We start from the raw sequence: 22,768 nt of genomic DNA, 5'->3' as shown, positions 1-22,768 counted from the left end.
ATTAAAAAAACATTTTTGTCCGAGAAAATCGACTCTGAAGTTTGTTCAACTTTGCACACGATCTAGTGCAATTTGCTTCACGTGTAGTCCACTACTGCGAAACAAACTATTACGCAATCTAATAAACTGACTCCAATCGTAAACCGAACCGTGTAGACACGTTTCCATCGTTGTCACTGTTTGTAAACACTGTCTCGGACAGAGGCGACCGCAGTAGTTAAATACACGACGAGCAAATTGTACTAAATCGTTTTCAAAGTTGACCAAACTTTGCAGTCGATTTTCGGGAAAACTGAGCCCCGGGATGAGAAAGTGTTATATCGAATCGTTTCAATAAACGGGTCGTTTCGATCGAACGCGCACACGTTTCCTGTAAAAAATACCGCTCGTTTTCTGGCCCTGCACCTTTCATTCCCGACCAGCGTTTAAAACGCTCTAATAAAGAGCCTCGAACGTACAAGCAAGAACGAAACAAGTGAACGTTGGTATTAGTAAGCGAAACGGGGATCTCACGAGCAACCGATAAATGGCCAATCGACTTCGCAGACGATTCTATAAAATCGCTTACGATTTAAGCGAGGGCGGCGTGGCTCGCAAAGTGTCTTCATTGGAAAATACTTTGCCACTGACGGCAGATGCCGTGAGAAACTTGGTAAAGAGTTTATCGCGTTTCCCGGTAACGCTCGTGGCTGCGTCTGCGTTTTAAACGCCAAAATAAAAGGCCCAGCGGAGGCGATTGCCGCGAACGGGAAGACGCCATCACGAGAACGCTGTCAGTGCCACGAAACTTATCGGCGAACGAAGCCATTCAACCGCGTCCCCAAGTTTTCCCGCCGATTTCGCGGCTGATTATCGATCGACGACACCCGTTTACTATACTTCAGAAAGCGTCTGCCACCGCGAGTTCAGAGGCAACGTCGTCCGCATAAATGAATATCTGCCCGCGTTTCGGGACTTTCGACTCGTGGTTCGACCGTTTACCGCCAACGACATGAACTTTGCACAATTTACAATGATGTTTTGGTTGGCTTCTATTATCCAAGTCCCGTGCAGAGCGAATTTAGCCTCGATGGTGGTGACAAAACTATGATTACGCGTGGAGAAATATCGCGAGTTGCGTTCACCTCGATAACAATTACAATACCATAATAATTCTACCGAAGGAACGCATCAACGATTGCCCAATTTTTGTTCTAATTTATATATACTTTTTATCCAAAGATAAGGCCCGGACAATTATTTAATAAAAATTATAATTGTTCGTACTACGCTTATTGTAACATTTGATAATAACGATATTCGCTTCTCGAAACTAAGCCATTTATTTCCGAGGCGATCTTTCATATTGTCAAAGGAATACTGGAGATTTTCGTGCCTTTGTCTTCTACTAACAAATTCAAATCGCTCTTAATACTCTTTACCGAGCTTCCCGGTCTTCCAATACTACTCGTTAAATAAGTTGATTTCAAATTCTCGAACGAGTACCTACGAGGATTAAAAGTGTATGTGTACGTACTTTGATATTAGAGAGGATCTAATCCCTTAAAAGTAGTACTTGAACTCCGAGAGGCAGAAATGCACTACGATTTCATTGGACTCCCACAATGGGAACAAAAGACTATCGCAGATATAGACAGTCAATCAGCTAACTTGCAAAGCACTCATACAAAAGCTCGAAACTACTCCGTCATGGTTCGATTCTCCTCAGAAGCGCGGTATTCGTTCTTCGTGGCACTCGAAGAATAATTACTTCGAAGTAATCTTTTATCTTGAATATATAGTTATACAAATAACAAGATTTAAGTCGTTACGTTCCTCGGTCATTACTACGATAATATTTGTGCTTGCTTAAGCGTTACGCGAGACTGTTATCTAGGGTAATTCATTTTTCTTACATTCATTTTAAAATTAATAACGAGCTCGAAGCTCGAATGCTCGAAAAAATATACGTAACCATTTGTAATAATAATAATAAGTAAATATATATTATTATAATCAACGGAATGCTCCTATTTACTCGAAAATAAATAAATATGCGCTCGGGTACAACTTACGAGACTTGCCTGGATCGTCTCAAAGCGGATCGTCGAGCAGTCGAGCGTGAATTTCTTTTGACGTCGAAAGCTCCATTTACTGCAAACACAATCTCGCCTCGGCGTTCGACTAACGAACGCGACGCCGTTTCTTTCCTTGTCGAAGGGCCAAACCGATGCTGGGCTAATGGACAACCGGGCCCTTCCGTCGTTGAAGCGCGGGGAAATTATTTCCCGTCGTCTGCGTGACTTCGTCAGAGATCATTAACTCTCGAGAGGAACGTAGTGTAAACATGTTATTCGAATTCCGTCTTCATATCCGTTTCCAGGAGTGCAGTAGTACCGACGGTCAGACCGGTCCGTAGAAACGTTGCTTCGTAGGTTGACGAAGCGTACTAAGTCGATAAAATAATCAAGAGAAGGGCGGGGGAGAGAGAGGCGGATAGTGGAAAGACGAGGCAAGGCAAAGAGAAACGGAGGAAGGTGTCGCGAAGACGTTGGAGAGGATAAGCCGAGTCAAATTAGAATGACTTGGCGCGTTGGAAGTGAGAAAACAAGAGGGAACAGAGAACGAGAAACGGGGATAACAGGGTCGGTTCGAGTGACGAAGCTTGACATACCTAGCTCTAACTAGCATTGAATTAGTCAAAGATTACAGCCTCCGGGACAATCGATCTTTGACGTTCGGTCGTCTGTGAACGCTTTTAGATTACGTTTCCCTGACTGCTAATCTTCCGCCTTGTCGATTCGTTCCGTTGTGCGTTAATTCAGTAATCGTCTGAAGGAATTTGATAGAACGTATCGTGGTTCTCATAATTGCATAGTTCCAGGTACTGGTTCTAGCGAATACGGCACGCGTAATAAAGTTCAAATATCGTTTTCAAAACTGCTACATCAGGCTTAGAATCTTCTCGGAACGGTGGTTTCGTTAAAAGGTTGGTTAATTCGCATAAAATTAGTCTCCCCTTGTCTCTCGCTCTGTTTATCAATCTCTACGCTTATCCGCGCGTCCGCTCATCAATCTGGTCGTCCACTTTTTTCCCTTTCTCGTGGTTTACCGAATCTGACGAGGGATCCAAGATAAAGGCTGGCTGCACTCGGTCAAGTAGGATCAACGAAAGCTGCGTTAATTTCCGTCGTCGAACTTTACCTTCCGCCACGTGTAGCAACCTGATAGCCCATCAACGCGAGCAATCCTTTCCGATCGTGTTAAGGGGTGGAGGAACAACGGGAGATAGGAACTATTCCCATCCACTGGGGATCGCTGAAAAATCCCGTTTACGTAGGAAATAGGTTTCCTTGTCGACGACACAGACCGTGATCGGTGTATCGAATTCGGTATTGTTGGCTCGCTAAGGCGATCGAAGATGTCCTGGCGCTCAAAACATTTTCTACCTTTACGGTGGAACCGTCCTTTTTGAAAGACCTCGCTCGTTTTCGAACCCTCCTACGCTTTTACGGCGAGCTTATTAAGTCCCTCGATCCATTTCACCCCATTGGGGTATACTGTTTTAAAAATACCCTGTGATTGAAATCATTTCAAATTGAGACGGACCAGGTTTCTTATTGAGGTTTCCATCATCGTGCAACAACAAATTTTCTGCATCGTTTGTTAGCGTTTCTCGTTTGAAATATCTCGCTAGGTATTTATTCTTCGAATACCTGGTTGTTTCGTACTTTGAACGACGAAGGGAATGCTCGAATCTATTTGTTTTTCTCTGCACGAAGCGCGTTACGTTTTTAAGATGACACGTACAATATCCGCTGCAATGTTTCTCACGGTCGACCAGCTGACGGCCGATAGTCCAATGTATTTCGTTTCAAGATACAAAGCAGCGGCTTCGAGGTTTCCGTCCCTCGGGAGCGAATGTGTTGGCTGCAGATACTAAAGCTGTCGAAACAAAGGCTGAGAAGGAATGACCCAGTGATAGCAATGGCTTCTCGTGAACGACGTCGTCCGGTCTGACTCCGGTGACCCTTTATAGAGTGTTTTAATCGCGCATAGAAAGAATCTCCGAGAAAAGACGATTCACTCTAGTCGAATCTAAAATCCTTCGAAAAACCGTATTTGAGATTCTTACGTATTCCGATATCTACTGTATTGCTGCGTATTTTAAGTTCTCATTTATTAAAAAATTATTTTTTGATGTCGAACGTCGTTTGAATGCTTCAAGTTTGCTTAGAAGGGACTACTTTTTTCCGGTACACTCTGTGTATCGCGCCTTGTAAGTCGCCGTTCTCGCGACAGCGTTAAAAGAAGATATCAGAAAAGAGCTGAATCGGAAGGTGAACAGTTCCGAGGCCTCGATTAGCATCGTGGCCTGGCTGTATTTACATTTAGATCGAAAAATGATTTATCGCGCGTAGCCCGTTATCAGGTGGTCCACTGTCCAAGAGGGCTATGAAATATTCATATCCTTCTCACGTGGCCACTCATAAAATTTTCGCGCTCCTCCCCTGTTTCCAGACGGGATTTATGGAACGCTTGTACATCGCTTGTACGCGCTCAACCTCTGATTTCAAGCACGCCGGATGATTAATTAGCCTCGACCTGACCGATCCGCAAATATTTGGGAAACGCTTGTCGTCAGACACCTGCGAGTTTATTAGGTGATCATTGTGTTCGAACGTTCGCAAGTTTAACGATCGCGCAATGACAGTTTCTGCGAAGATTATCGAGGATTACGTAGAAAATAAAACAAGTTTAATTTACAATTGTCTAAAATCAAAGTTTGGATCTCGCAAACAATTTTACGGTTTAGGTCTGGCGGCGAACGTGTTAAATCGGAGCCCTCGAGCCGAAAAATTGCCCTCATCGAGGAAGTTCAATACCCCTTTATCGTCACTTTGATCGAGACTCTGTTGGCTCGCAACGGAGCACATAGAGGTAGACAACGACGATGGTCCGTTGATCGCGAAATAATCATCGCCCGAGGGCCTCGGTCATGTTTGTCGGAGATATCGTCGCTTCCTGTTGAAGCTTCCGGCGAACAAATGAGAAATAGAACGCGACAAGGGTGAGAAACGGTGAGAAACGGCAACGAGATACGGGGTTGGGGGGAGTTGCCGTTTCAGATAGCTGAAGATAAGTCGTGTAGAAGACGAACGGATGGAAGAGGTTTGGGGGAGATGACGCGAGGAGTCGAGCGATAGCGACGCCTCGAGAGGGTAAGGGGGGTTGAAGGACGCCGAAGATGGCTGCCAGAGTGGCGATGGGTGCTATACGACCGAACGATAGGAGGTGGAAGAGGGGGAGTGGAGTGCCAGGAAGGATCGCGAAACAAATTTACTTTGGGGAAGGAGGTCGAAGTGACGAGGACGAAGAAAAACGGAGTCGGCGGAGAATAGTTGCGAAAGAATTTCTTATTAGATTGGAAATTGAAATAAACTCCCGACAGAAGCTCGAAATTCGACTACAATGACAATGCTTGCACGATTGCACCGAGGGCGACGATCGATCCCCTTAATCGCGGATCGGGCCGCTTGATCGCTTCTACGCGACCCGATTACCTTCGAGTAATTGCATACTGAAGCCAGACCGTGCTTTTTCCAAACGACTCGACGCGTCGTTACTCTTTGAATTTCTCGCGTCGGTTTGGCATTCGCGATTTATTAACGGCAACCATCAAGACGTCCACACGTGACTAATTGTATGTTGAGTTCAGATACGCTACGAATTCCCACAACTCTGATATTCCCTGAAAGGGTGAAATTTTATTCGTCGATGCCACATTGGATCAGTGGCTTTCAAACTTGTTCGAATTGTTTTTATCTATTACAACGTCATCTTCTATTTCGAACTGAATAAAAAAAAAATCTTAAATAGTACGATGTTATCGAGTCTACGTTAGGGTGGTCTTTATGTTTGTGTCTCGAAATTTGTTTCTCCTCGCGCTTCTCCCGAAATGGTTCCAATTTATAAAGAAGTAATTTCTGTAAAATTTGAACTAGATCGGATAACGTGAGAACGTGCCCCGAAACCCTTGAAGCTTAACATGTAAACATATGGATCACGTTTCCTCGTTATCCGATCAAACGCATACTTTACGCGAATTACTTTTTTATGCATTGGTTTTCTTCGTCTCCCGAAAGAATCGCAATTTTTGCAGCTGCGTCGTCGTTGCATTAGATAACTAAGGTCTTTAACGACGCTATTGTACACGCGACGAGGATATATAAACAAATTCTCCCTTAAATATTTTCAGTGAGCGAAAAAATACGTAATGCAACCGTTTGAAGGTGGCTGTAGCGGCCAGGCTCGCATTGGAAACGAATTTGGCGCAGCAGACAAATAAAACTCGTTCTAACGACTGAGCGTTATGCTCTTTAAGTCGTCTTGCCAGAACTTTCCTCGTTACGGTTTGCCGAAGGATGCAAGTAAGCCGCGAGGAATTCGTTCCGCTCGTAACGAAGGGGAGGGAACGAGGGAAAACAAGGAGGAGTAATTGCAAGGATGGAAGAAAAAAAAGAAAACAAAGAAGACGAGCTCGTTCCCGATTCGACGTTTAATTTGTCGAGATTACCGCGAGCGTAAAGTGTTGGGGGACTTCGTGACGACGGAATGGTGGTTCCTGAATTACGTTTTAATCCCTTGCCATTGGCCTGGCTTGTAAAGTGATTAAACCGCCGGAGGAAGCTTCCAGTAGCCCCTTTTGTCCGTCGCGTTTTTCCTCCTGGCGTAACTGTGCTTTTCTCGGGGATGAAAACTGGCGCAATGGGTCACCGGGAAGATCCCTAACAGCGGCTGTGCACGACTTGCCCGCTAAACTAAGGAAAGGAGACTTCCAATTAGGGAAGTAGTGAGTCGAGTTCGCCCCAAAAACCACGAATTAGTGGTCCCGCGACTGTCGACGAGCTTGGCCAGTTTCTTAGGAAGCACGAGTTTTCTTCTTTATCGTGATATGAATCGTGACAAAGGTTCAACAGTTTACGAAGAACAGGGAATCTTTTGCTCGATCTTTACGACGCAACGTAATCTAGGAAAAAGATTCTTTAAATCGAGGAAGACATTTAACGCCATCGCTCCCAGAATCCTCGTTGCTTTTAAGATAAACAACGTCAATCTGAATTAACGAAATAAACGAATCAAAATAAAGAATCGAAGTCCTCGGGAGCTTATAGTATTTAAATGGAAAGAAAACAGTGAAACCAAACCCAAAATTAAGTATTCTATATGTTATTCGCTGATAGTATTCCCCGACTCAACCACGAACCGTTGCCATTCCTGACGGTCAGAATGCTTTTGCCAGAAGCTATTCGATTACAATTACGACGAACAAGGCATACATAAAATTTTGAAGCCAAGCCTCCCCTTACTCGCCCTATCGCCGTAGGAACGCGACTCTCAGGATCCTCAAGGGTCCCATTACCTTCCCTCATTCTATCGCATCCTTCCTGATCTTGGATTCACCGCGGGAAGTCATTCCAGACTCACGATACTGGCATCAGAATTCCCTCCGGTGGCCAAGCTTATCCCGTCCCTGGGAACAAATTGGCACGAACGCAAATCAAATTGGAGAACGCGAGACGAAGGATTTGCAACGATGCATAAATCAACTATCGCGGAGTCGGTCGACCGACCCAGTGATCTTTCGTGATTTATACGAACGAAAGAGAAAGGGCGTTCGTTCGTATAAATCCGCGGCGACAAAGGAAACCGGTTGGATGAAAACGTACGAGGTCCGCGCGAGATTAGAGGACCCTATCCCATCCCCATGACCCTGAAACTACCCCGACAATTACCACAAATGCGAACAACCGAGTACGTGAGGATGTTGCGGAAGACCAAATCGGTTGTCCCGCAGGAAACGACGTTTAATAGAGGGTGCACAAATAAATAACCGAACGTGCGTTGGTACCCCTTTTATACCACTACGGTATACCGTATTTTAAAACATTCTTAATAAAACAAGTACCCTCGATCTTATATCAAAGTTTGATAAAGAATTTAACGGGGACAAAGGATATTTTCAACTAGTCGACCGGAGAAAGTCTTCGTTAGTTTTATAAAACCGTGACCGCTAAAAATTCTAAGAAGGGAAGAAACTTTTACGTTCCTCGAGCGCCACCCTCACAATGCCTTTTCTTTCTTTCCTTTTATTTTCAACCCCATCCAAGCCCCGAAACACTTTTTCCTAATGGCACCCAGGACTGAAAGTCTCGACCGTCATTGTCATTTAACGCACACAGACGCGGGCTCGGAATAGTTCTGCTCCTGCGTCCCTCGGCAGAATCTTATGAATATTACAATTTGCCATCGTTTCGGCGAAACTGGTTCAACGGTTCTAAGGTATTTAGCAGCAGAAGCGTCCCGAAACTGTTGCATCTCTGAAAGAGTCGTTTGGAAATGTGCATAATGATTTTAATCGATTAGCTGAAACGAAAAGCAGCGAACGACTTCTTAGTAGTCCACGTTTATAAAAAAAATTACATTTGCTTGAATAAAAGGTGCCGAGATCTAAACGTCGAGATACGGAGTCGAATGGCGTGCAAAGTACGTACGTGTGTATATACAAATGGAAACAGCTTCATCAAAACTATGGATGTCGCGACAACGATAAACTCCTACGGCGCACGAAGAATGATTCATAAAGATAATATCTTAAGAGGTTCGCGACAGACCATTCGTGTTTTTATGAGAGGCTCCGTGCGTCGTGAAAGGGTATCGCATAAAAGTTGAAGTAGCCATGCAATTATCGAGACAGTGTACGAGGCTTATGGCGGTTATGAAAAACACGACAATAAAAGCTAGAGATGGTCAGAGAGGGGGAAAGAAACGAATCGAGAGGACAAAGGGGAATGCGATTCGCAAGTCGACGGTCGTTTTCCGTCGTGTAACCGCTTTCACGGTTTTCGACGACAATTCCGCGGCCCTCTGCCTCTATGGTTTCGCAATTCCGCGTTTCCGTTAATAGCGGCAACTCCAACAATAATTCCTGCCGGAAGCCGTACCGTTGCCAACCAGCGCACCGCTATTGGTCGACGCCGATGGCTCGCCAAGAATAAGCTTGTTGTGTCAATTTCCACGGACTCGCCACTTTGGCTGCACCGCGTCGTGCTGCTCAGTTTGCTGCTAGTTTAATCGCGTAGGCTAGGAATACTTAATTTGGACCATGTTTGGTACTCGCGGCGATCTGATGTTTATAGAAACATCGAAGAAGAAGGTGCATGAATTCACTAACTGGCTAACCATAAATTAGAAACCACGGCATTCAAAAGTTCTTTACGATCACGAGAATGTTTTTACTGACCACGCGTGCTAAAGTTTTATTCCTTACTACTCATAAATTGTGTTGTATTCCTGTTTTTCGATTTTCTCCTAATAAACAGTAACACGAAAAATAATATCAAACCTAAAGACCATACTGAAACGCAGACAATTTATATGCATTGTAAACAGGAATAGATAGACGTACCCAAAAACGGGTAGGACGAGTATTAGGGATGATATCAGAATATCAAAGTTTCGTATAAATTTGAATTTAAATGTGATTTATTTATACGAGACGGATCCTTTCATACAAAAAGAAATACAGTCAAGAGAACGGAAAAAGAGAAAGAAAACAAATACGTAAGAAAACGCGGAGGATATAGAAACTTTCTAAACTTCAGAACCATAGCCACTGTGTTTTCAGCGTATTTTATCCACTTTCCTGCGTGCTCTGCCTAGTAAAATCTCGGTAAGCCAGACCTTGATAATTTAATTTTAATTCAATTTCACGCAAAAAAAAATACAGTCGAAAAAATGGAAAGAGAAAAGTTTTTAAGTCTCGTAGATAAATAATCAGCGAACGTTTTAATAACAGAAAAGAAGCATGAAAGAAGTTAAAATGAATTGGTTTTTATAAGACAATAACCCGATTTTTCATAAACAAAATGTAGTTTTCCGTCAAACAAAAATCGTAAGAAGCTCACGGACGTATTTTCAATACCATTTCGTTTCGTACTGCCACCCCGTATAAACAGAAATCTATGGTGTCGGAGAAACGAATGAAAACACTGAAAAGTCAACTAACAAAAGCACCGAGAAGAGTTTTAGGTATCGAAGATTCGTGGATCCAAAGATCTGAGAAAATCCCGGCAAAAGTTCGCGTATCAATATATGAAAATCCGATTCGAGGATCACAGCGACTTCCGCGCGACACTCCGTAATGTTGTTTGCTCGTGTTTCTGTCGGCACTCCAGGTATACCCGGGGAGACGGAAAAAAGTAAATGTATTCCGGTCGGCCTCGTGTCACCTGGATTTTATTCTTCTTACGATTCGACAATCCCCGTCCGGTCATATCAACCTCCTCTACACCGTGAAATCGTATTTCAGACGGTGTAACGTAATATTCACGCAAAAAGCGTTTAATTAACGAATTTAAGACAGCTTAAAAATTCATCGAACGCCTTGGGAGACGTTATAAATTAACGGAACAACGAATTCGTATTTGTATTCCTTAAATTATTCGTTTTAAAAGGTCTCAATAATAATCTAGATAATTGCCTGACCGATAGAGATCTCTTGAGTACAAATCCCTCCCTGTATAGAATTTTAAATTCATTTTCAATTAAATAAACAATTTATAATCAATAGGAATTGCTGAAACTTCTGTGAGTATGTAGTGTCAAAGTAAACTTCAAAATAAACATGGAAAATAATATAAATTATAGTAGGTGATGTGATCATTAGATAGAGGATGAAATACCCTTTAAAACGAGCGTTTGTACAAGTCGATAGCTTTATTAGTTCCGGAGATATAGCGATTTTAATTTCAAGTCGATGCGGTGGCTAGTTCCGGAGATATGAGGGTCCGGGCGTTTGTTTACTACGGCCTTGTCAAGGCCGTTGACCGGCACGTGACTCGGAGAAAGTAGGTCACTCGGCCAACTCGGTCACGAGACTCGTGCGAGAAAGAGAGGTCCGGCGCGACGCGTCAGACGAAGACAGCGATAGTCGAATTAAGAAAAATTACCTTTTACATAAATTACGATATCTCGAAAACGGAAAGTCCGATCGACAAAATTCAAAAGCCATTTTAAAGGGGAGGCCTTGCCGCTCCTAACGATTGCTCAATAATTGTTAAAACACTAGTAGTTTCGGAACTGTACGCGTCTAAACTTTTAGTATTTTTAATACGCGTTTATAGGCTTTCGTAAGGCGGACAGTGGAATTTAAAAGAATACCTCTTTACATAAATTACGATATCTCGAAAACGGAAAGTCCGATCGACAAAAACCAAAAGCCATTATAAAGGGGAGGCCTTGCCGCTTCTAACAATATCTTAATTATTTATAAAGCACCAGTAGTTTCGGAGCTGCACGTGTCTAAAGTTTAACTATTTTTAATACGCTTTGTTAGGTTTAGATCTGCTTTCAATTCAGACAAAATTTCAAGTAAGTCGGTTCAGTAATTCCCGAGATTTATCTAGAGTGTCGAGAAACACGGTTCTGAAAAGAATGCGTCGAGAACTGCCAGATTTGAAGAAAAATGGAAACGATTTCGGACACTCGAGCAATGTTCCTCGGAAGATAAAAATATTTTCACCGTACGTCGTCAAAAAGTCTCGAAAGTGTACAACCTCGCCGGGAACATCGTTCCCTATTCCCGAGACTAAAGAAAATACTGGAGTTGATAAAGTTACTCGGCACACACTGTATACATGTATATACACACATACACCGAAGCTAACGACTTATTCTTTTAAGACGCGCTTAAACTTCCAAAGGACGTCTTTCCCGAGCAGACGCCATATTCTCTCGACTTTTCGAGAGCTTTCCAAGGGAATATCCCAGTCGCTCACTGCCCACCGGAGAATAAAACGAGGAAACCCATCGCAGTAGATAAGTCGTGGCATAAATGCCAACACATGTCTCATGATATTTTCTTCTGCTTCTGTCGCGATGCGCTTCATCTCCTCATTCCTCATCCCCCTCGAGCCACCCTCCGCCCGATTCGTTCTTCGAGCTTTCATCCGTATTTCACGTGCCAGCTTCTCTCCGTTTCTATCCCGAAAAGCTCCCTCTAACCTGTTCTCTTTCTTTTCCGCGCTTTTTTTCTTCTTTCCTCGGCCAATAGTCTTTCGATCTCGTGTGCTCCGCGCATGGAGGCTGCTTGATATTCAGACTCTTTCCAGTTGTCGGGCTGTATTCGATCGGGAAAGAGAGGGAAAACTGCCCCTCGGACCAGCGAGGACTTTTTCGAGAGCCACGACCTCTCGTCTACAATAAAACCCTTCTTTCGGCCGGCCGACTAATCTGTGAACGAAAAAGCTGTTCCTTTGAAAAGAGTAGATCGAAGGGTGCAAAGCACGCACGGTTCAGCTACTCAAGGTTTTGGGTTATGTTTTCTCTCCGTTCTGGGAATTACGTAATTTTCTTCCAATACGATGGCAAGTTTCGTCTGCCAGACGTGATATCGACCAGCGATTAAAACGGTAAGATTATTATCGAACAGTAAGAAGAATAAAGTTTTGTATTTCGAAGACCGTTTTAAAATCGCGTCCATTCTACACGGTAAGTTTTTTTTACCCGTATCCGAATAACAAAGTTTCAACAAGCTGTATCGTCTCGGACATATACTTCTTCGCGTAGTTTCCAAGAATAGATTTCCTTTTTGCATGTCACGAAAGAGAAAAGTCGAGGAATCTCCAGTTAAATCTAGAGAATGTCATGAAACGCGACGTTACGTGTGTTGCAGACCGTGAAATATGTCTTGGAGAGACAATCCAAAATACATGATAGAACTTCGCCGGACGGATCAAACTTCGTCGTGTCGCGAAGACTACAAAAAGAAAAACAAGAGCGGGGCACAGTCCAGAAAATGATCCTGAAATTCTTGTTCGATTCACCAGCTATCTTTATAAATTCGTGAAAAAGATTTAGTTCGATTTGCTTGTCGTATGTTCTACTACTGCGAAACAAACTATTGCGTTGTCTAATAAACTTTGGCTCCTATCGCAAACCAAACTGTGTAGACACGTTTCCATCGATTTTTGTAAACACTATCTCGGACAGGGACAACCGCAGAAGTTAAATACACGACAAGCAAATTGTAGTAAATCGTTTGCAACGTTGAACAAACATCACAGTCGATTTTCTCGAAAACGGAACCACCATCTGGTCATAACAATATATGACAGACCAGATCTAGCTCGTGGACGATAATTTGTCTAATCTAACAGCCCTCAGTCACCGTTTACGAGTGTTGAATAGCTAAATCATCCAGGAATTATATTTTAAACAGCAAATAATTTTGAGAAAAAACGATCGTCACGGAGAGGCTGAAAATATTCGCAAAAAGTCGACTGGGCGCATAAAATCTCTTCGTGAATCAGTCGTCGTTTGGAAATCACTGAACCGTGACCCATCACAGCTGGGTCATCGGTACTTCGGAGGCAATCAATTCGGCGCTACCCTTTCAAATCGAACGATACACACGACGTAGAGTGAAAAGCTGTAAAATGGCCGGCCAAAAATGGATTTTATCGATCATCAGTCGTGTAACGGTCCGCGAAAATCGACTGAAAGCGAAGGATCGTTACAGGGAAGCTTCGTAAAATACGTCCAAAATTTATGAATCTACGAAACTTCATTTTCGTAGTCGCGAAGCTTTCGGAAGCATGAACTGAATCGGCGAATCGAGCTTTCGTTCGCCTTCGTTCTCGATGATTTGTTCCATATCACGTCGCATCGAAGGCGATATTTCGCTCCGCATATTTTTTTGCAATCCTTTTGTTTCGATCAATACCGTTCGTCCAATATTGATTTAAAACATCGACGCGTGACGAACTTTCAGAATTCTCTCCTGAACATTTTTCAATTAACTCTCACGCGACGAAACGAACAATATTGTTCTTTCGAATCAACGTGTACGTGTACGTGTACGCGATCGTATGTTCCGGTTTTTTTTATGCGGAGAAACTCCCTTAGGGAAGGGAGAGAAAACGATTCCCCTCCCCAGGCTATGTATGAAGCCATTCCACAGGTGTTCGAAGAATTGAAAAGTTTCATTATACAGTGAACGTTGGATACATGCCCGAACTGATCTATGGCTTAAATGCCCGATGTTCATCCCCACCACTGAGAACAGATTTCCTCTAAGAGGGAATTCTGGTATGACAGCGTTAAAACTTAGAGTTTTGTTTTTTATTCTTTTCTAGTAAAGAATTGAAAATTCTATTGTAGTAGACAAATGTTCTATTCCCTTTCCTTTCTTCCTGCTGTCACGTTTAATCTCTTCTCCGTGCGGCAAGCCACCACAGAATTAATAATTGTAATAATTTTTCGAGATTCAATCAAGGGGTACAAATATCCCCAGCGAAATATAAACGATAATCCTTAAAGGTACGCTTGAAAATATTAAATTATAATTCGGACGATACCGGCGAGTTAATTCGATTCACGATTCAATAAAACGAGGAATTATTTCAATTCCGTATCGCGCTTAATTCTCGCAAGCACTAATTGTTTGAAAGTGGGGGGAGAAAACGTTTTGCACCCCGATAAATCTCCCGTTGAATTACGCTCGCCCGCTTGAATTTAATAATGCATTTTCCCGTTTAATTAGGGCGTACGGAGAACTCAAATATGTTCTTCCACTGATCGGGTAAACGTTTGATGAACGAACGAAACTTACGTACGGAATCGCGTCTGTTGAAATAGGATTAAATCCGTGGGAGTCTATCGAGGAAGTAGGAAAACCGAACAAATGGAAATAAAGAGTTTTGGAATCTCAGGTATCCACAGATTTAGTCAAGGGATCTACGATACACAGTTGATCTACAGTTTACGGAATCACGAGGCATTTTCGCGGATCAGTGTGCTGAAACGAAACAAGCTAATGAGACTGAAAGATTGAAGAGCATTTGGCCGTCATATTCTCCTGTTGGCCTCTCCTTTCCTGATTTGCGCTTCAAGCAAATCAAACGTCACAGTCGTACTTCGAAATAATTCACGAGCTCGATACAGTGATTTCTGTCAGAAATCGCTCTACGCTTTGGTCCACAACATTGTGTCGCGCACAGAAACGTTTCCACCAGCGAGAATTTGCCCTTAAACGTCTGGAGAATTTCCAACGTACTTTCACGTATTTCACAGCACTTATTATCCAAATAATTTAAAATTTCATTATCTAAACGCTCATATTAACCTGTTAGTTCGAATACTAGAAGAAGTTCTACTGTATACCATCGGAAGATAATCCTGCTACCTGGCACCGATTGAAATTATTGTCAACTATTGTTCTTTCGATTCTCAGTCGCACGATTACTGCAAATTACCAAAACAGTAAAACGAAAACGAAACGTATTCGACCGTAGAATGTGTCTCTTATTCGCGGTTATCCTCGCAGTTAATTCTTAGCTGTTTACTAGGAACGACGATGCGCATTTACCGGCAAACTATCCCGAATATCACGCAGAATAATTATTTTCATTAATTTCATTGTTCCAGTTTCGTACACGCGCGGTGGCACGCGCGTTAATGCTGGTCGTTTTCTCATTTGCCGGGATGGCAAATCCGTCAGCCACGGCCAGCTTTAATTAACTGACCGCTCTAGACCGTATTTTCGACTAAAAATTCGATCTAATTAATGTTGCGCCAATGCCAGCAGCGATTTCACCAAGTTTCCTCGCCGCTTTCCGAATGCTTTTCAAATGTATGCGTAAATTTGACCATCTGTATTTGACGACGACAATTTGCAAATCCTCGCTAACGATGCAACGCTCCATGGAAACCAATTCCACGTAGTTCTAACCTAAATATTTAAAATTCTAGGTATTACAGGTTATACGATTCTAGGAATTGAAAATCCTACGGATCAAAGCTTTCGGGAATCTCAATTTCATTATTCTGAACTCTTAAAACGTCAAAGTTCCAAAGAGGAATTTTTTTTCAGTGTTCTAAGAAAATCAGAAAATTTAATATCTTCCATGCAAACTGAAAAAAAAAGATCCACTTCGAACTTGGCTAATAGAGAGAAAAGGAATATACTTCGTTTGAAAACATTCTGAATTTTTCAACTCGAACGCGCCCGGTTGATGTAATTGCTTTTTTGTCGCAATAAAATAATAGCGTTCGTCCGGTTTCTTTTTTCACACGAGAACTGAAATATTCCCCTAAAAGGAGTTTCATTTCGTACCGAGGCTACTTTTAAAAAAGCACGAACCATTCTGATTGTAACGAAACGCCGTGGCGCCATAAATTCTTCATTACATGTCGAGAATTTTATAACTCGATAATGTACAGCGACCAAGCAACGTGGAAATTTCCGTAGACGATTCTGGAACTTTTTTAATGAAGCGTACTTTATGAAGTATCATAATACCCGGTTTGCTCGCCGTTAATGGCATTATACACGAAATGCATTTTAAAACTATTTAATGAGAGAACGGTTCTCATCCTTTGAAAGTTTCTTTCTACAAACTGCGAATAAGATAAAACGGCGATTATTACGACGAAAAATTCATTTCGCCCAAGTTACATATTAACCTACACGAATAAACCCTGGATCAACTTTCGTTCGTTTTACTTTCGATTTGGTGGATCTGGCGTTTAAGAAGTAGCTTGATAAAAATGTTGTTCTATAGTCGAATCAATTCTTCGATCTTAGAATAGGTAAGAAAGTTGACTCCATGCTTTGTTTTAGGTCTCAGACCGAAAATGAAGAATCATTATCGAGCTCATCAACTCTCCGTCTGGCTACGCCTAGTTCCGGAGCTTCATCGCGCGGGAATGGAGGACGTGGACTCTAGGCACAATTTATTCCGAGGACACTCGGACCCTAGCCTGTACGACGGATCGGTGAGACCGGATCCTTTGAGCAGGATCAGCGAGGAATTCAAAAGGAAGAACATTACTACCGAGCCACCGACCACGACCGATTACAATGCAGCCACGTGTGTCAGTTACATCCAGAGTACGAACCTTCAGAACGTTCATAACGCCAGCACGGACACTTTGGCCAGTTTGGACGCAGCTGGGTACGTAACAAACAGTCTCACTCGGTACATCGTTAATAACGGAAACGTTAATGAACCGGTATCTTATCGAGCCAAGTGTTTAAACTCAATACTGAACCGTGTTGTATATATAGTAAAATTTTCTTGGATAAAACTCATCAAATCGTTGAATGTTCGATTTATGTCCACCAAAACAGGTACGCCGCGTACTCGACAGCCCTGAGCGTCACGATTGCCATCGGCTGCAGCTTGTTGATTCTCAACGTTCTCATTTTCGCGGGCGTCTACTATCAGAGGGACAAGACGAGGCTCGAAGTGAAGAGCCTTCAGCAGCAACAGATGTTGAATCAACAGTGCGGACCGCGTGGCTTCACTGAGCTTAAACAGCCGCCACCGCCGCATTCCCACTTCCCTGGTGGCGGTCAGGTTATCGTCGACGTTGAAAACGAGATGTTACGAAGGTACTCCACCTCTCTCGACAAGTGCTAAAAGTAAAGGAGCGGCGTGACTTGATTAATTGGCGCGCAGTGGAGCAAGTCAACGAAAAGGTGGTCACAGATCCTCCGAGTGTTCTTACCCCAATCTTAACACGAACATCATGACCCTTTTTGTCGTATCCCAATTGTTCGTGGCTATTCGCCATGTTCCCTTTCATCAATAAATAACACGAACAGCTCGTAAGAGACGAAAGTTATGCCATTCGTACACCATCATCTTTACCATTTTTTTGTAAATATACTTCTCACGCCACCCACCCGAAAACGCGTCATTTATCTCGAAAGACTCGCATCTGCTCGCTCGATGGCCACCTTTTCCCTCATTGCAACCCACTGCACGACTTTCAATTTTCTTTATCAACATGCTTAACTGATTGCGTCTTGTTCCCGGCCGTTACGGAGTTCGTAAAGATCGATCGTCGTTACAGGAACGTAATGAAAGGCCCTCCGAACGATCCCAACACGCTTCTCCAACAGGGCCAGGGAACTCACACGTTGCCTCATCAACATCACTATCAAAAGCAACATCAGCAACAGCATGCCACTCTTCCCCGAGCTTCCGTCATACAGGACATGAACGCGCAAACCCAAGTGAGAGCCTATCGTTTTACTCCAAACGTCATTTTCAACTTCCCACGGAAATGAGTGAAGATACAACGCGTTTTTGTGCTGCTAACGGTTTCTCAAGTTTTCCTAGTTTTTCCATCTCTTTAAAACTTGAGCCTCTAATCTCCTTAAAGTATCGAGTTTCCCTATCATCGTACAACAAATTTACTTCTCCTCGTTTACAGTGTACGGAGCGATTAATTAAAAATAGTTAACGTTGTCAGTTCTTAAATTTCAATAAGTCGCAGAGAAACTATTCGTGAAAATCGCATTTAATTCGGACGATCTAGCGTAGAAAACCATTTCGAGTATTTAAAGAGGACAAATATCGCGTGTCTTGTTAACAGGAAACATATTCGCGGGAAGGTTAATCTCTCAAAAAATTTCCATTGCAGTTTATTATGTTACTGAATATTTAACGAGCGACCGTGCACCGTAACGAGTTTTAGTTATTACCAATTTGTTGTACGTAATCAAGACATCTCTTCATTCGACGAAACGAGGAAACCTTAAAAAATAATGCGCCGGATCCATAACTCTTATTATCCATAAACAGAAACTTTATTTGCGGAGGGGGGAAACTCGTAGCCCCGGGTCGAAAATTTTACGTTCGTCCGTTGATTTGAAAAAGTTCAGTTAACGACCGTGACACGTTCGAAAGTTTAATTCACAATCCTATTAAGAAACTTTTAAATTCCTAAGCCGCGCTGATTAAATTTAGACTGCAAAGCTTCTGACATTCTTCGTGGGCCATTATTCCACCTACGAACAGTATCATCGCCTATCTCATTACTACTATGAGTTCGTAACCAGCGAAAGGTTCAATAAACGAAAATTTAACGGTTCAGAGTTAACTAACTTCTTTTGATTTTGACTTTCGTGTTTTCCAGAGTTTTCAATTTTCAACGAGAATTCACGAGTTTTTTTGTTTAAGCTGACATGACGTGAACTAACTTTAGATCTAACAAACTACCTCTACAGATAAAAAACTTTGATATTAATTCTCGCTTTATATCCAAACGACTGTTTCCTGTTCCTTAAATTTATTTCTTTTTTTCTCGAAGATTACCTCAAATCGAAGAACCGAAGCTTATTTTCAGAGACAATAGTCTTCAAAGTATCCAATCATCGTATTTAGTTTTCAATTCCTTTCCGAGAAGGTCTCCCTCGGACTCCCGATAAAGATCCATATTCATTGAATAACATAAATTGGCGTTGTTAACAGTTGGCGTAACTCGATTTTATTTTAAATTGGTACAACAGTCTGAATTCAAACCGACGAAAAGTCTTTTTATCGCCGAGAATTTCATTACTAAAGAACTTGACGAAGTTGAACGGTGAATAACTCGAGAACAAATATTCGACGCTTTGTCTAGTACCAAGAAAACTTTCTCGACAATAAACGACATTTGTGCCAACGTAACATCGAATAATACTTTTAAGAGTAATTCTGCTTTCTATCTGTAGTTTATAGAAAGTTCCTAAAAGTGTAGATGTTAAAATAACGATAAATATTCCAGTACTGGCGATATTTTAACCTGACCCGCACGAAGGTTAACAAATTAACATATAAAAATTTTAATATTCACGATCCAAGTTCTGGTAATTAATCCTATTCGAGGCTTCTGGGTGTAAGCAATGTCCTTATGGCAAAAGCTTCGATAACATGTAGCTAACTTCATTAAAAGTCTCGCGAATCTATCTATACTATCTACATGATTCGATACATCCAAGGTTGTACCATCAACAGATACATCGGGGATAATTTAAATGCTACATAAAGCATCCATCTATCAAATCATTTGTCAGCTGGTAAGACATGGAAAAAGACAAACACTTAAATCTCAGATCATTATCCTCAGAACCTTAACGACTCTACCTTTAACGAGAGGAAGTTTCGTGGTATCCCCCTAATTTTTCGATGAAACTTTTGGTGAGGTATTCTTGAGGTGGCCTTTAATAAATCTACGAAACAATTCGGTGCAAAAGATACTTGCTTGGCCAAATCGCGTTGATTCTTATAAGTCAACGTTCATGATAGATGTACCAAAACTTGAACATTTTTTTATTTAAAAATAGCAACGAACCGCATCGAATTGCTTCGTAGGTTTATTAAGGGCCACCTCGCGGGCACCGCAAAAAAATTTCATTAAAAAATTAGAGGACACCAAACAGTTTCCGCTCGTTAGTGAACATTTTTCAACAGGATACGGTTTACATTAATCCATGCTAAAGTTAACGATATAATTTTCCTTCGACCTGAAAAACTGAACCCGTGTCCCCGACTCCGACCACGAAGAACCGGTAACTTTCTAACGAGCTTGAACTTTCAGGGCCCACCAAACGGATCCATACACCTGACAGTACCAAGAGCACCACCACCCCCTCGAGCAAAGAGTCCGCCAGAAAACCAGCCCCTGCTGCAGAGCGCCACCGTGTCAAGTCGCGTGTCCCAGGCAGCAATGAGCGAGATGAGAGTGTGATGCTTGGACCCCCCTCCGAAACCAGTCGTTCCGGATGTTCTGACGGCGTCGACCTTGCTTTAAGAGTCTCGTCGATGCCGTTCGAGGTCCCGTCATGGTGAATTTGAATCGACCAAGTTCGTACAAGTTCCCTGGGATTTCAAGACTACGGCGAACAAGAGGCTCGACTGGTACCTGGCCCGGACACGTTGCTTCCAATCAACTGCCTGCATGTCCAGGTAACAACGAGCCAGCGACTAACGGAGGGGGGTAGATGGAGCTTTCGCTCGATGTTGAAGAACACGACGAAAGATCGAGAGGAAAGGAGAGAAGAGATCGAACACGAGGTATCCGTCGTAAAAAACGACGTCGCGCGATGCAATCGGATCCACGGAAGCAAAAACGAGTGATCTTGGTGTGATCATGGGTGTGATTAGTCGACGTTTGGTTGTTTTACTCTGCAAAAGGATAACTCGAGAACTCTCGAGAGGATCGTTGGATCGAGGCAGGAATGTCCAACGAACGTTCTGTGATGGTTATTTTAAATGGTTCGAGGAACGTTTTGTGATGGTTATTTTGAAAGCGAGAGGACTCTTTCGTACGAACATCGAAGGCGAATCTTGACACCGTGGACGTCTCGACGGATACCGGAAGTCAATCGTTAATCGAGGACGATAGACGGACCGTGAATATCGTCGATGAGGACGAGATTCCCGTCGCCGGGCAAAAGGCAAAACACCTTTCTACGATCAATCAAACTTCAATCAAACATCCTTTCAAGACGAAATCAAACGCAGTACATTCAGCTAGCTAGTCGATAAAAATAAATTCTAGGTGTTACGGGAAGAGGGAGAGACGCTCAACAACATGAATCGATCATGGAGACCCGTGTATAAAACGCTATCCACTACGATGTTAGATGTTCCTTGTACATAAAGTGAATTTATACCGTAAGAACGCCAAAAAACGTTTGCTACTTTCTAAGAGAACCTGTACTCGTGTCGCGTACCATTTAGTCGTCCGTTCTTTCCCTTTCTTTCTCCATTTTTCTGTAAACGTTACGCGGTGTAGGTGCGCGAGATCAATGCTCAGATCGTAACAAAAACTGCCCATTAACCAGTCGACTAATCGCTGCGCTTTTGATTGATCGAAGTAAAAACCGACGAACATTTCTTTTTTAACCTTTTTCCTGACTATTGTCGTACGATGTAGCGATAACATATTACAGACGAGCAGTATACTTATGTTTCGTCGAACGAGTCAACGGATAGGATTTTATGCGAATTGTTTCATACATGTATAACAGAATTAAAAATTTTTTGACGCACAATGTAATAAATTCCGTTCGAACACCTCCACTTCCATAGATAGCTCTCACTTTCTACCAAAATCTAAACGTAACAAAGACTGATCGAACAACCAATAGTTCTATCTGATAATTGATAGATATAATCGAAATTTGTAATCATAATTGATCGTGCAAAAACAAGTTCACTTTCGCCAATCAAAAGCTTCGATTGTCGACGAGCAACGCGGTTCATCGTCTCAGTGCGCACAACTGTCACCTAACTGGTCTCGTCTTTCATTCAGAAACGAAAATCAAATCGAGCCGCAACCATTTCTACGAAAGACTGTTCGCTTTCACCGATAAACGTTGCGACTGTACCGCGACACATGCAAATCACAGTTTTTTCTATGCTTTTGGTAACACTGCGAAATCCGCCACCGAAAAGAAGATTTCGTTTCGCTCGAATCACCACGTGCATTGCAAAAAAAAAGACAGAAAACGATAGAATAACGACGCCTCGAGACAGACCTGGCTCACATTCGTAATTTAGCCGGAATTTAATCATTAATAATGATACGGTCACCGTAAAATTACAGAACAAATTTATACAGAGTGTTCTAAACACGTATTCAATTAGAAAGTGTTTTCTAAGGGATCCAGAAAATTATTTTTATGGAAAAAATCGTTGCAAAGGTGTTCGGTACTTATTTACACGAACTGATTTTTGCTAAATGAGAGAAAGTAGATATTTAACGAATACTAAAAGCCTAGTGACTGTAAAAAACACTCGGCTGTGAATTTTCACACTCTATCTTTAAGTTAAACGGACTGTAAAATAATTTTGATAATCTGGTTACAGTTCAAAGTACGCTTAAATATTGTTCACGTTACTCTGGTAACAAGAAAATTTTATTGAAAGTGAAAATAGTGGATAAACGA

General features: G+C 42.3%; 1 protein-coding gene across 1 annotated transcript in view; it reads left to right on the top strand.

Moving 5' to 3' along the window:
• The window catches only part of LOC122396981 (neuroligin-4, X-linked-like), a 273,670-nt gene extending 253,108 nt beyond the window's left edge, over window positions 1–20,562 (top strand). Inside the window, exons 9-12 of the mRNA XM_043395780.1 lie at window positions 16,664–16,997; window positions 17,174–17,437; window positions 17,902–18,064; window positions 20,413–20,562. Coding sequence (XP_043251715.1) covers window positions 16,664–16,997; window positions 17,174–17,437; window positions 17,902–18,064; window positions 20,413–20,562 — 911 coding nt within the window. The remainder of the gene's footprint in view (window positions 1–16,663; window positions 16,998–17,173; window positions 17,438–17,901; window positions 18,065–20,412) is intronic.
• The last annotated feature ends 2,206 nt before the right edge of the window (window positions 20,563–22,768 follow it).

This window comes from Colletes gigas, unplaced genomic scaffold (assembly GCF_013123115.1).
Source record: "Colletes gigas isolate AHSC1104 unplaced genomic scaffold, ASM1312311v1 Colletes_gigas_Sc00008, whole genome shotgun sequence".
Lineage (NCBI taxonomy): Eukaryota > Metazoa > Arthropoda > Insecta > Hymenoptera > Colletidae > Colletes > Colletes gigas.
The sequence above is the reverse complement of the archived record's forward strand: the minus strand, read 5'-3'. Positions and strand labels throughout refer to the sequence as shown.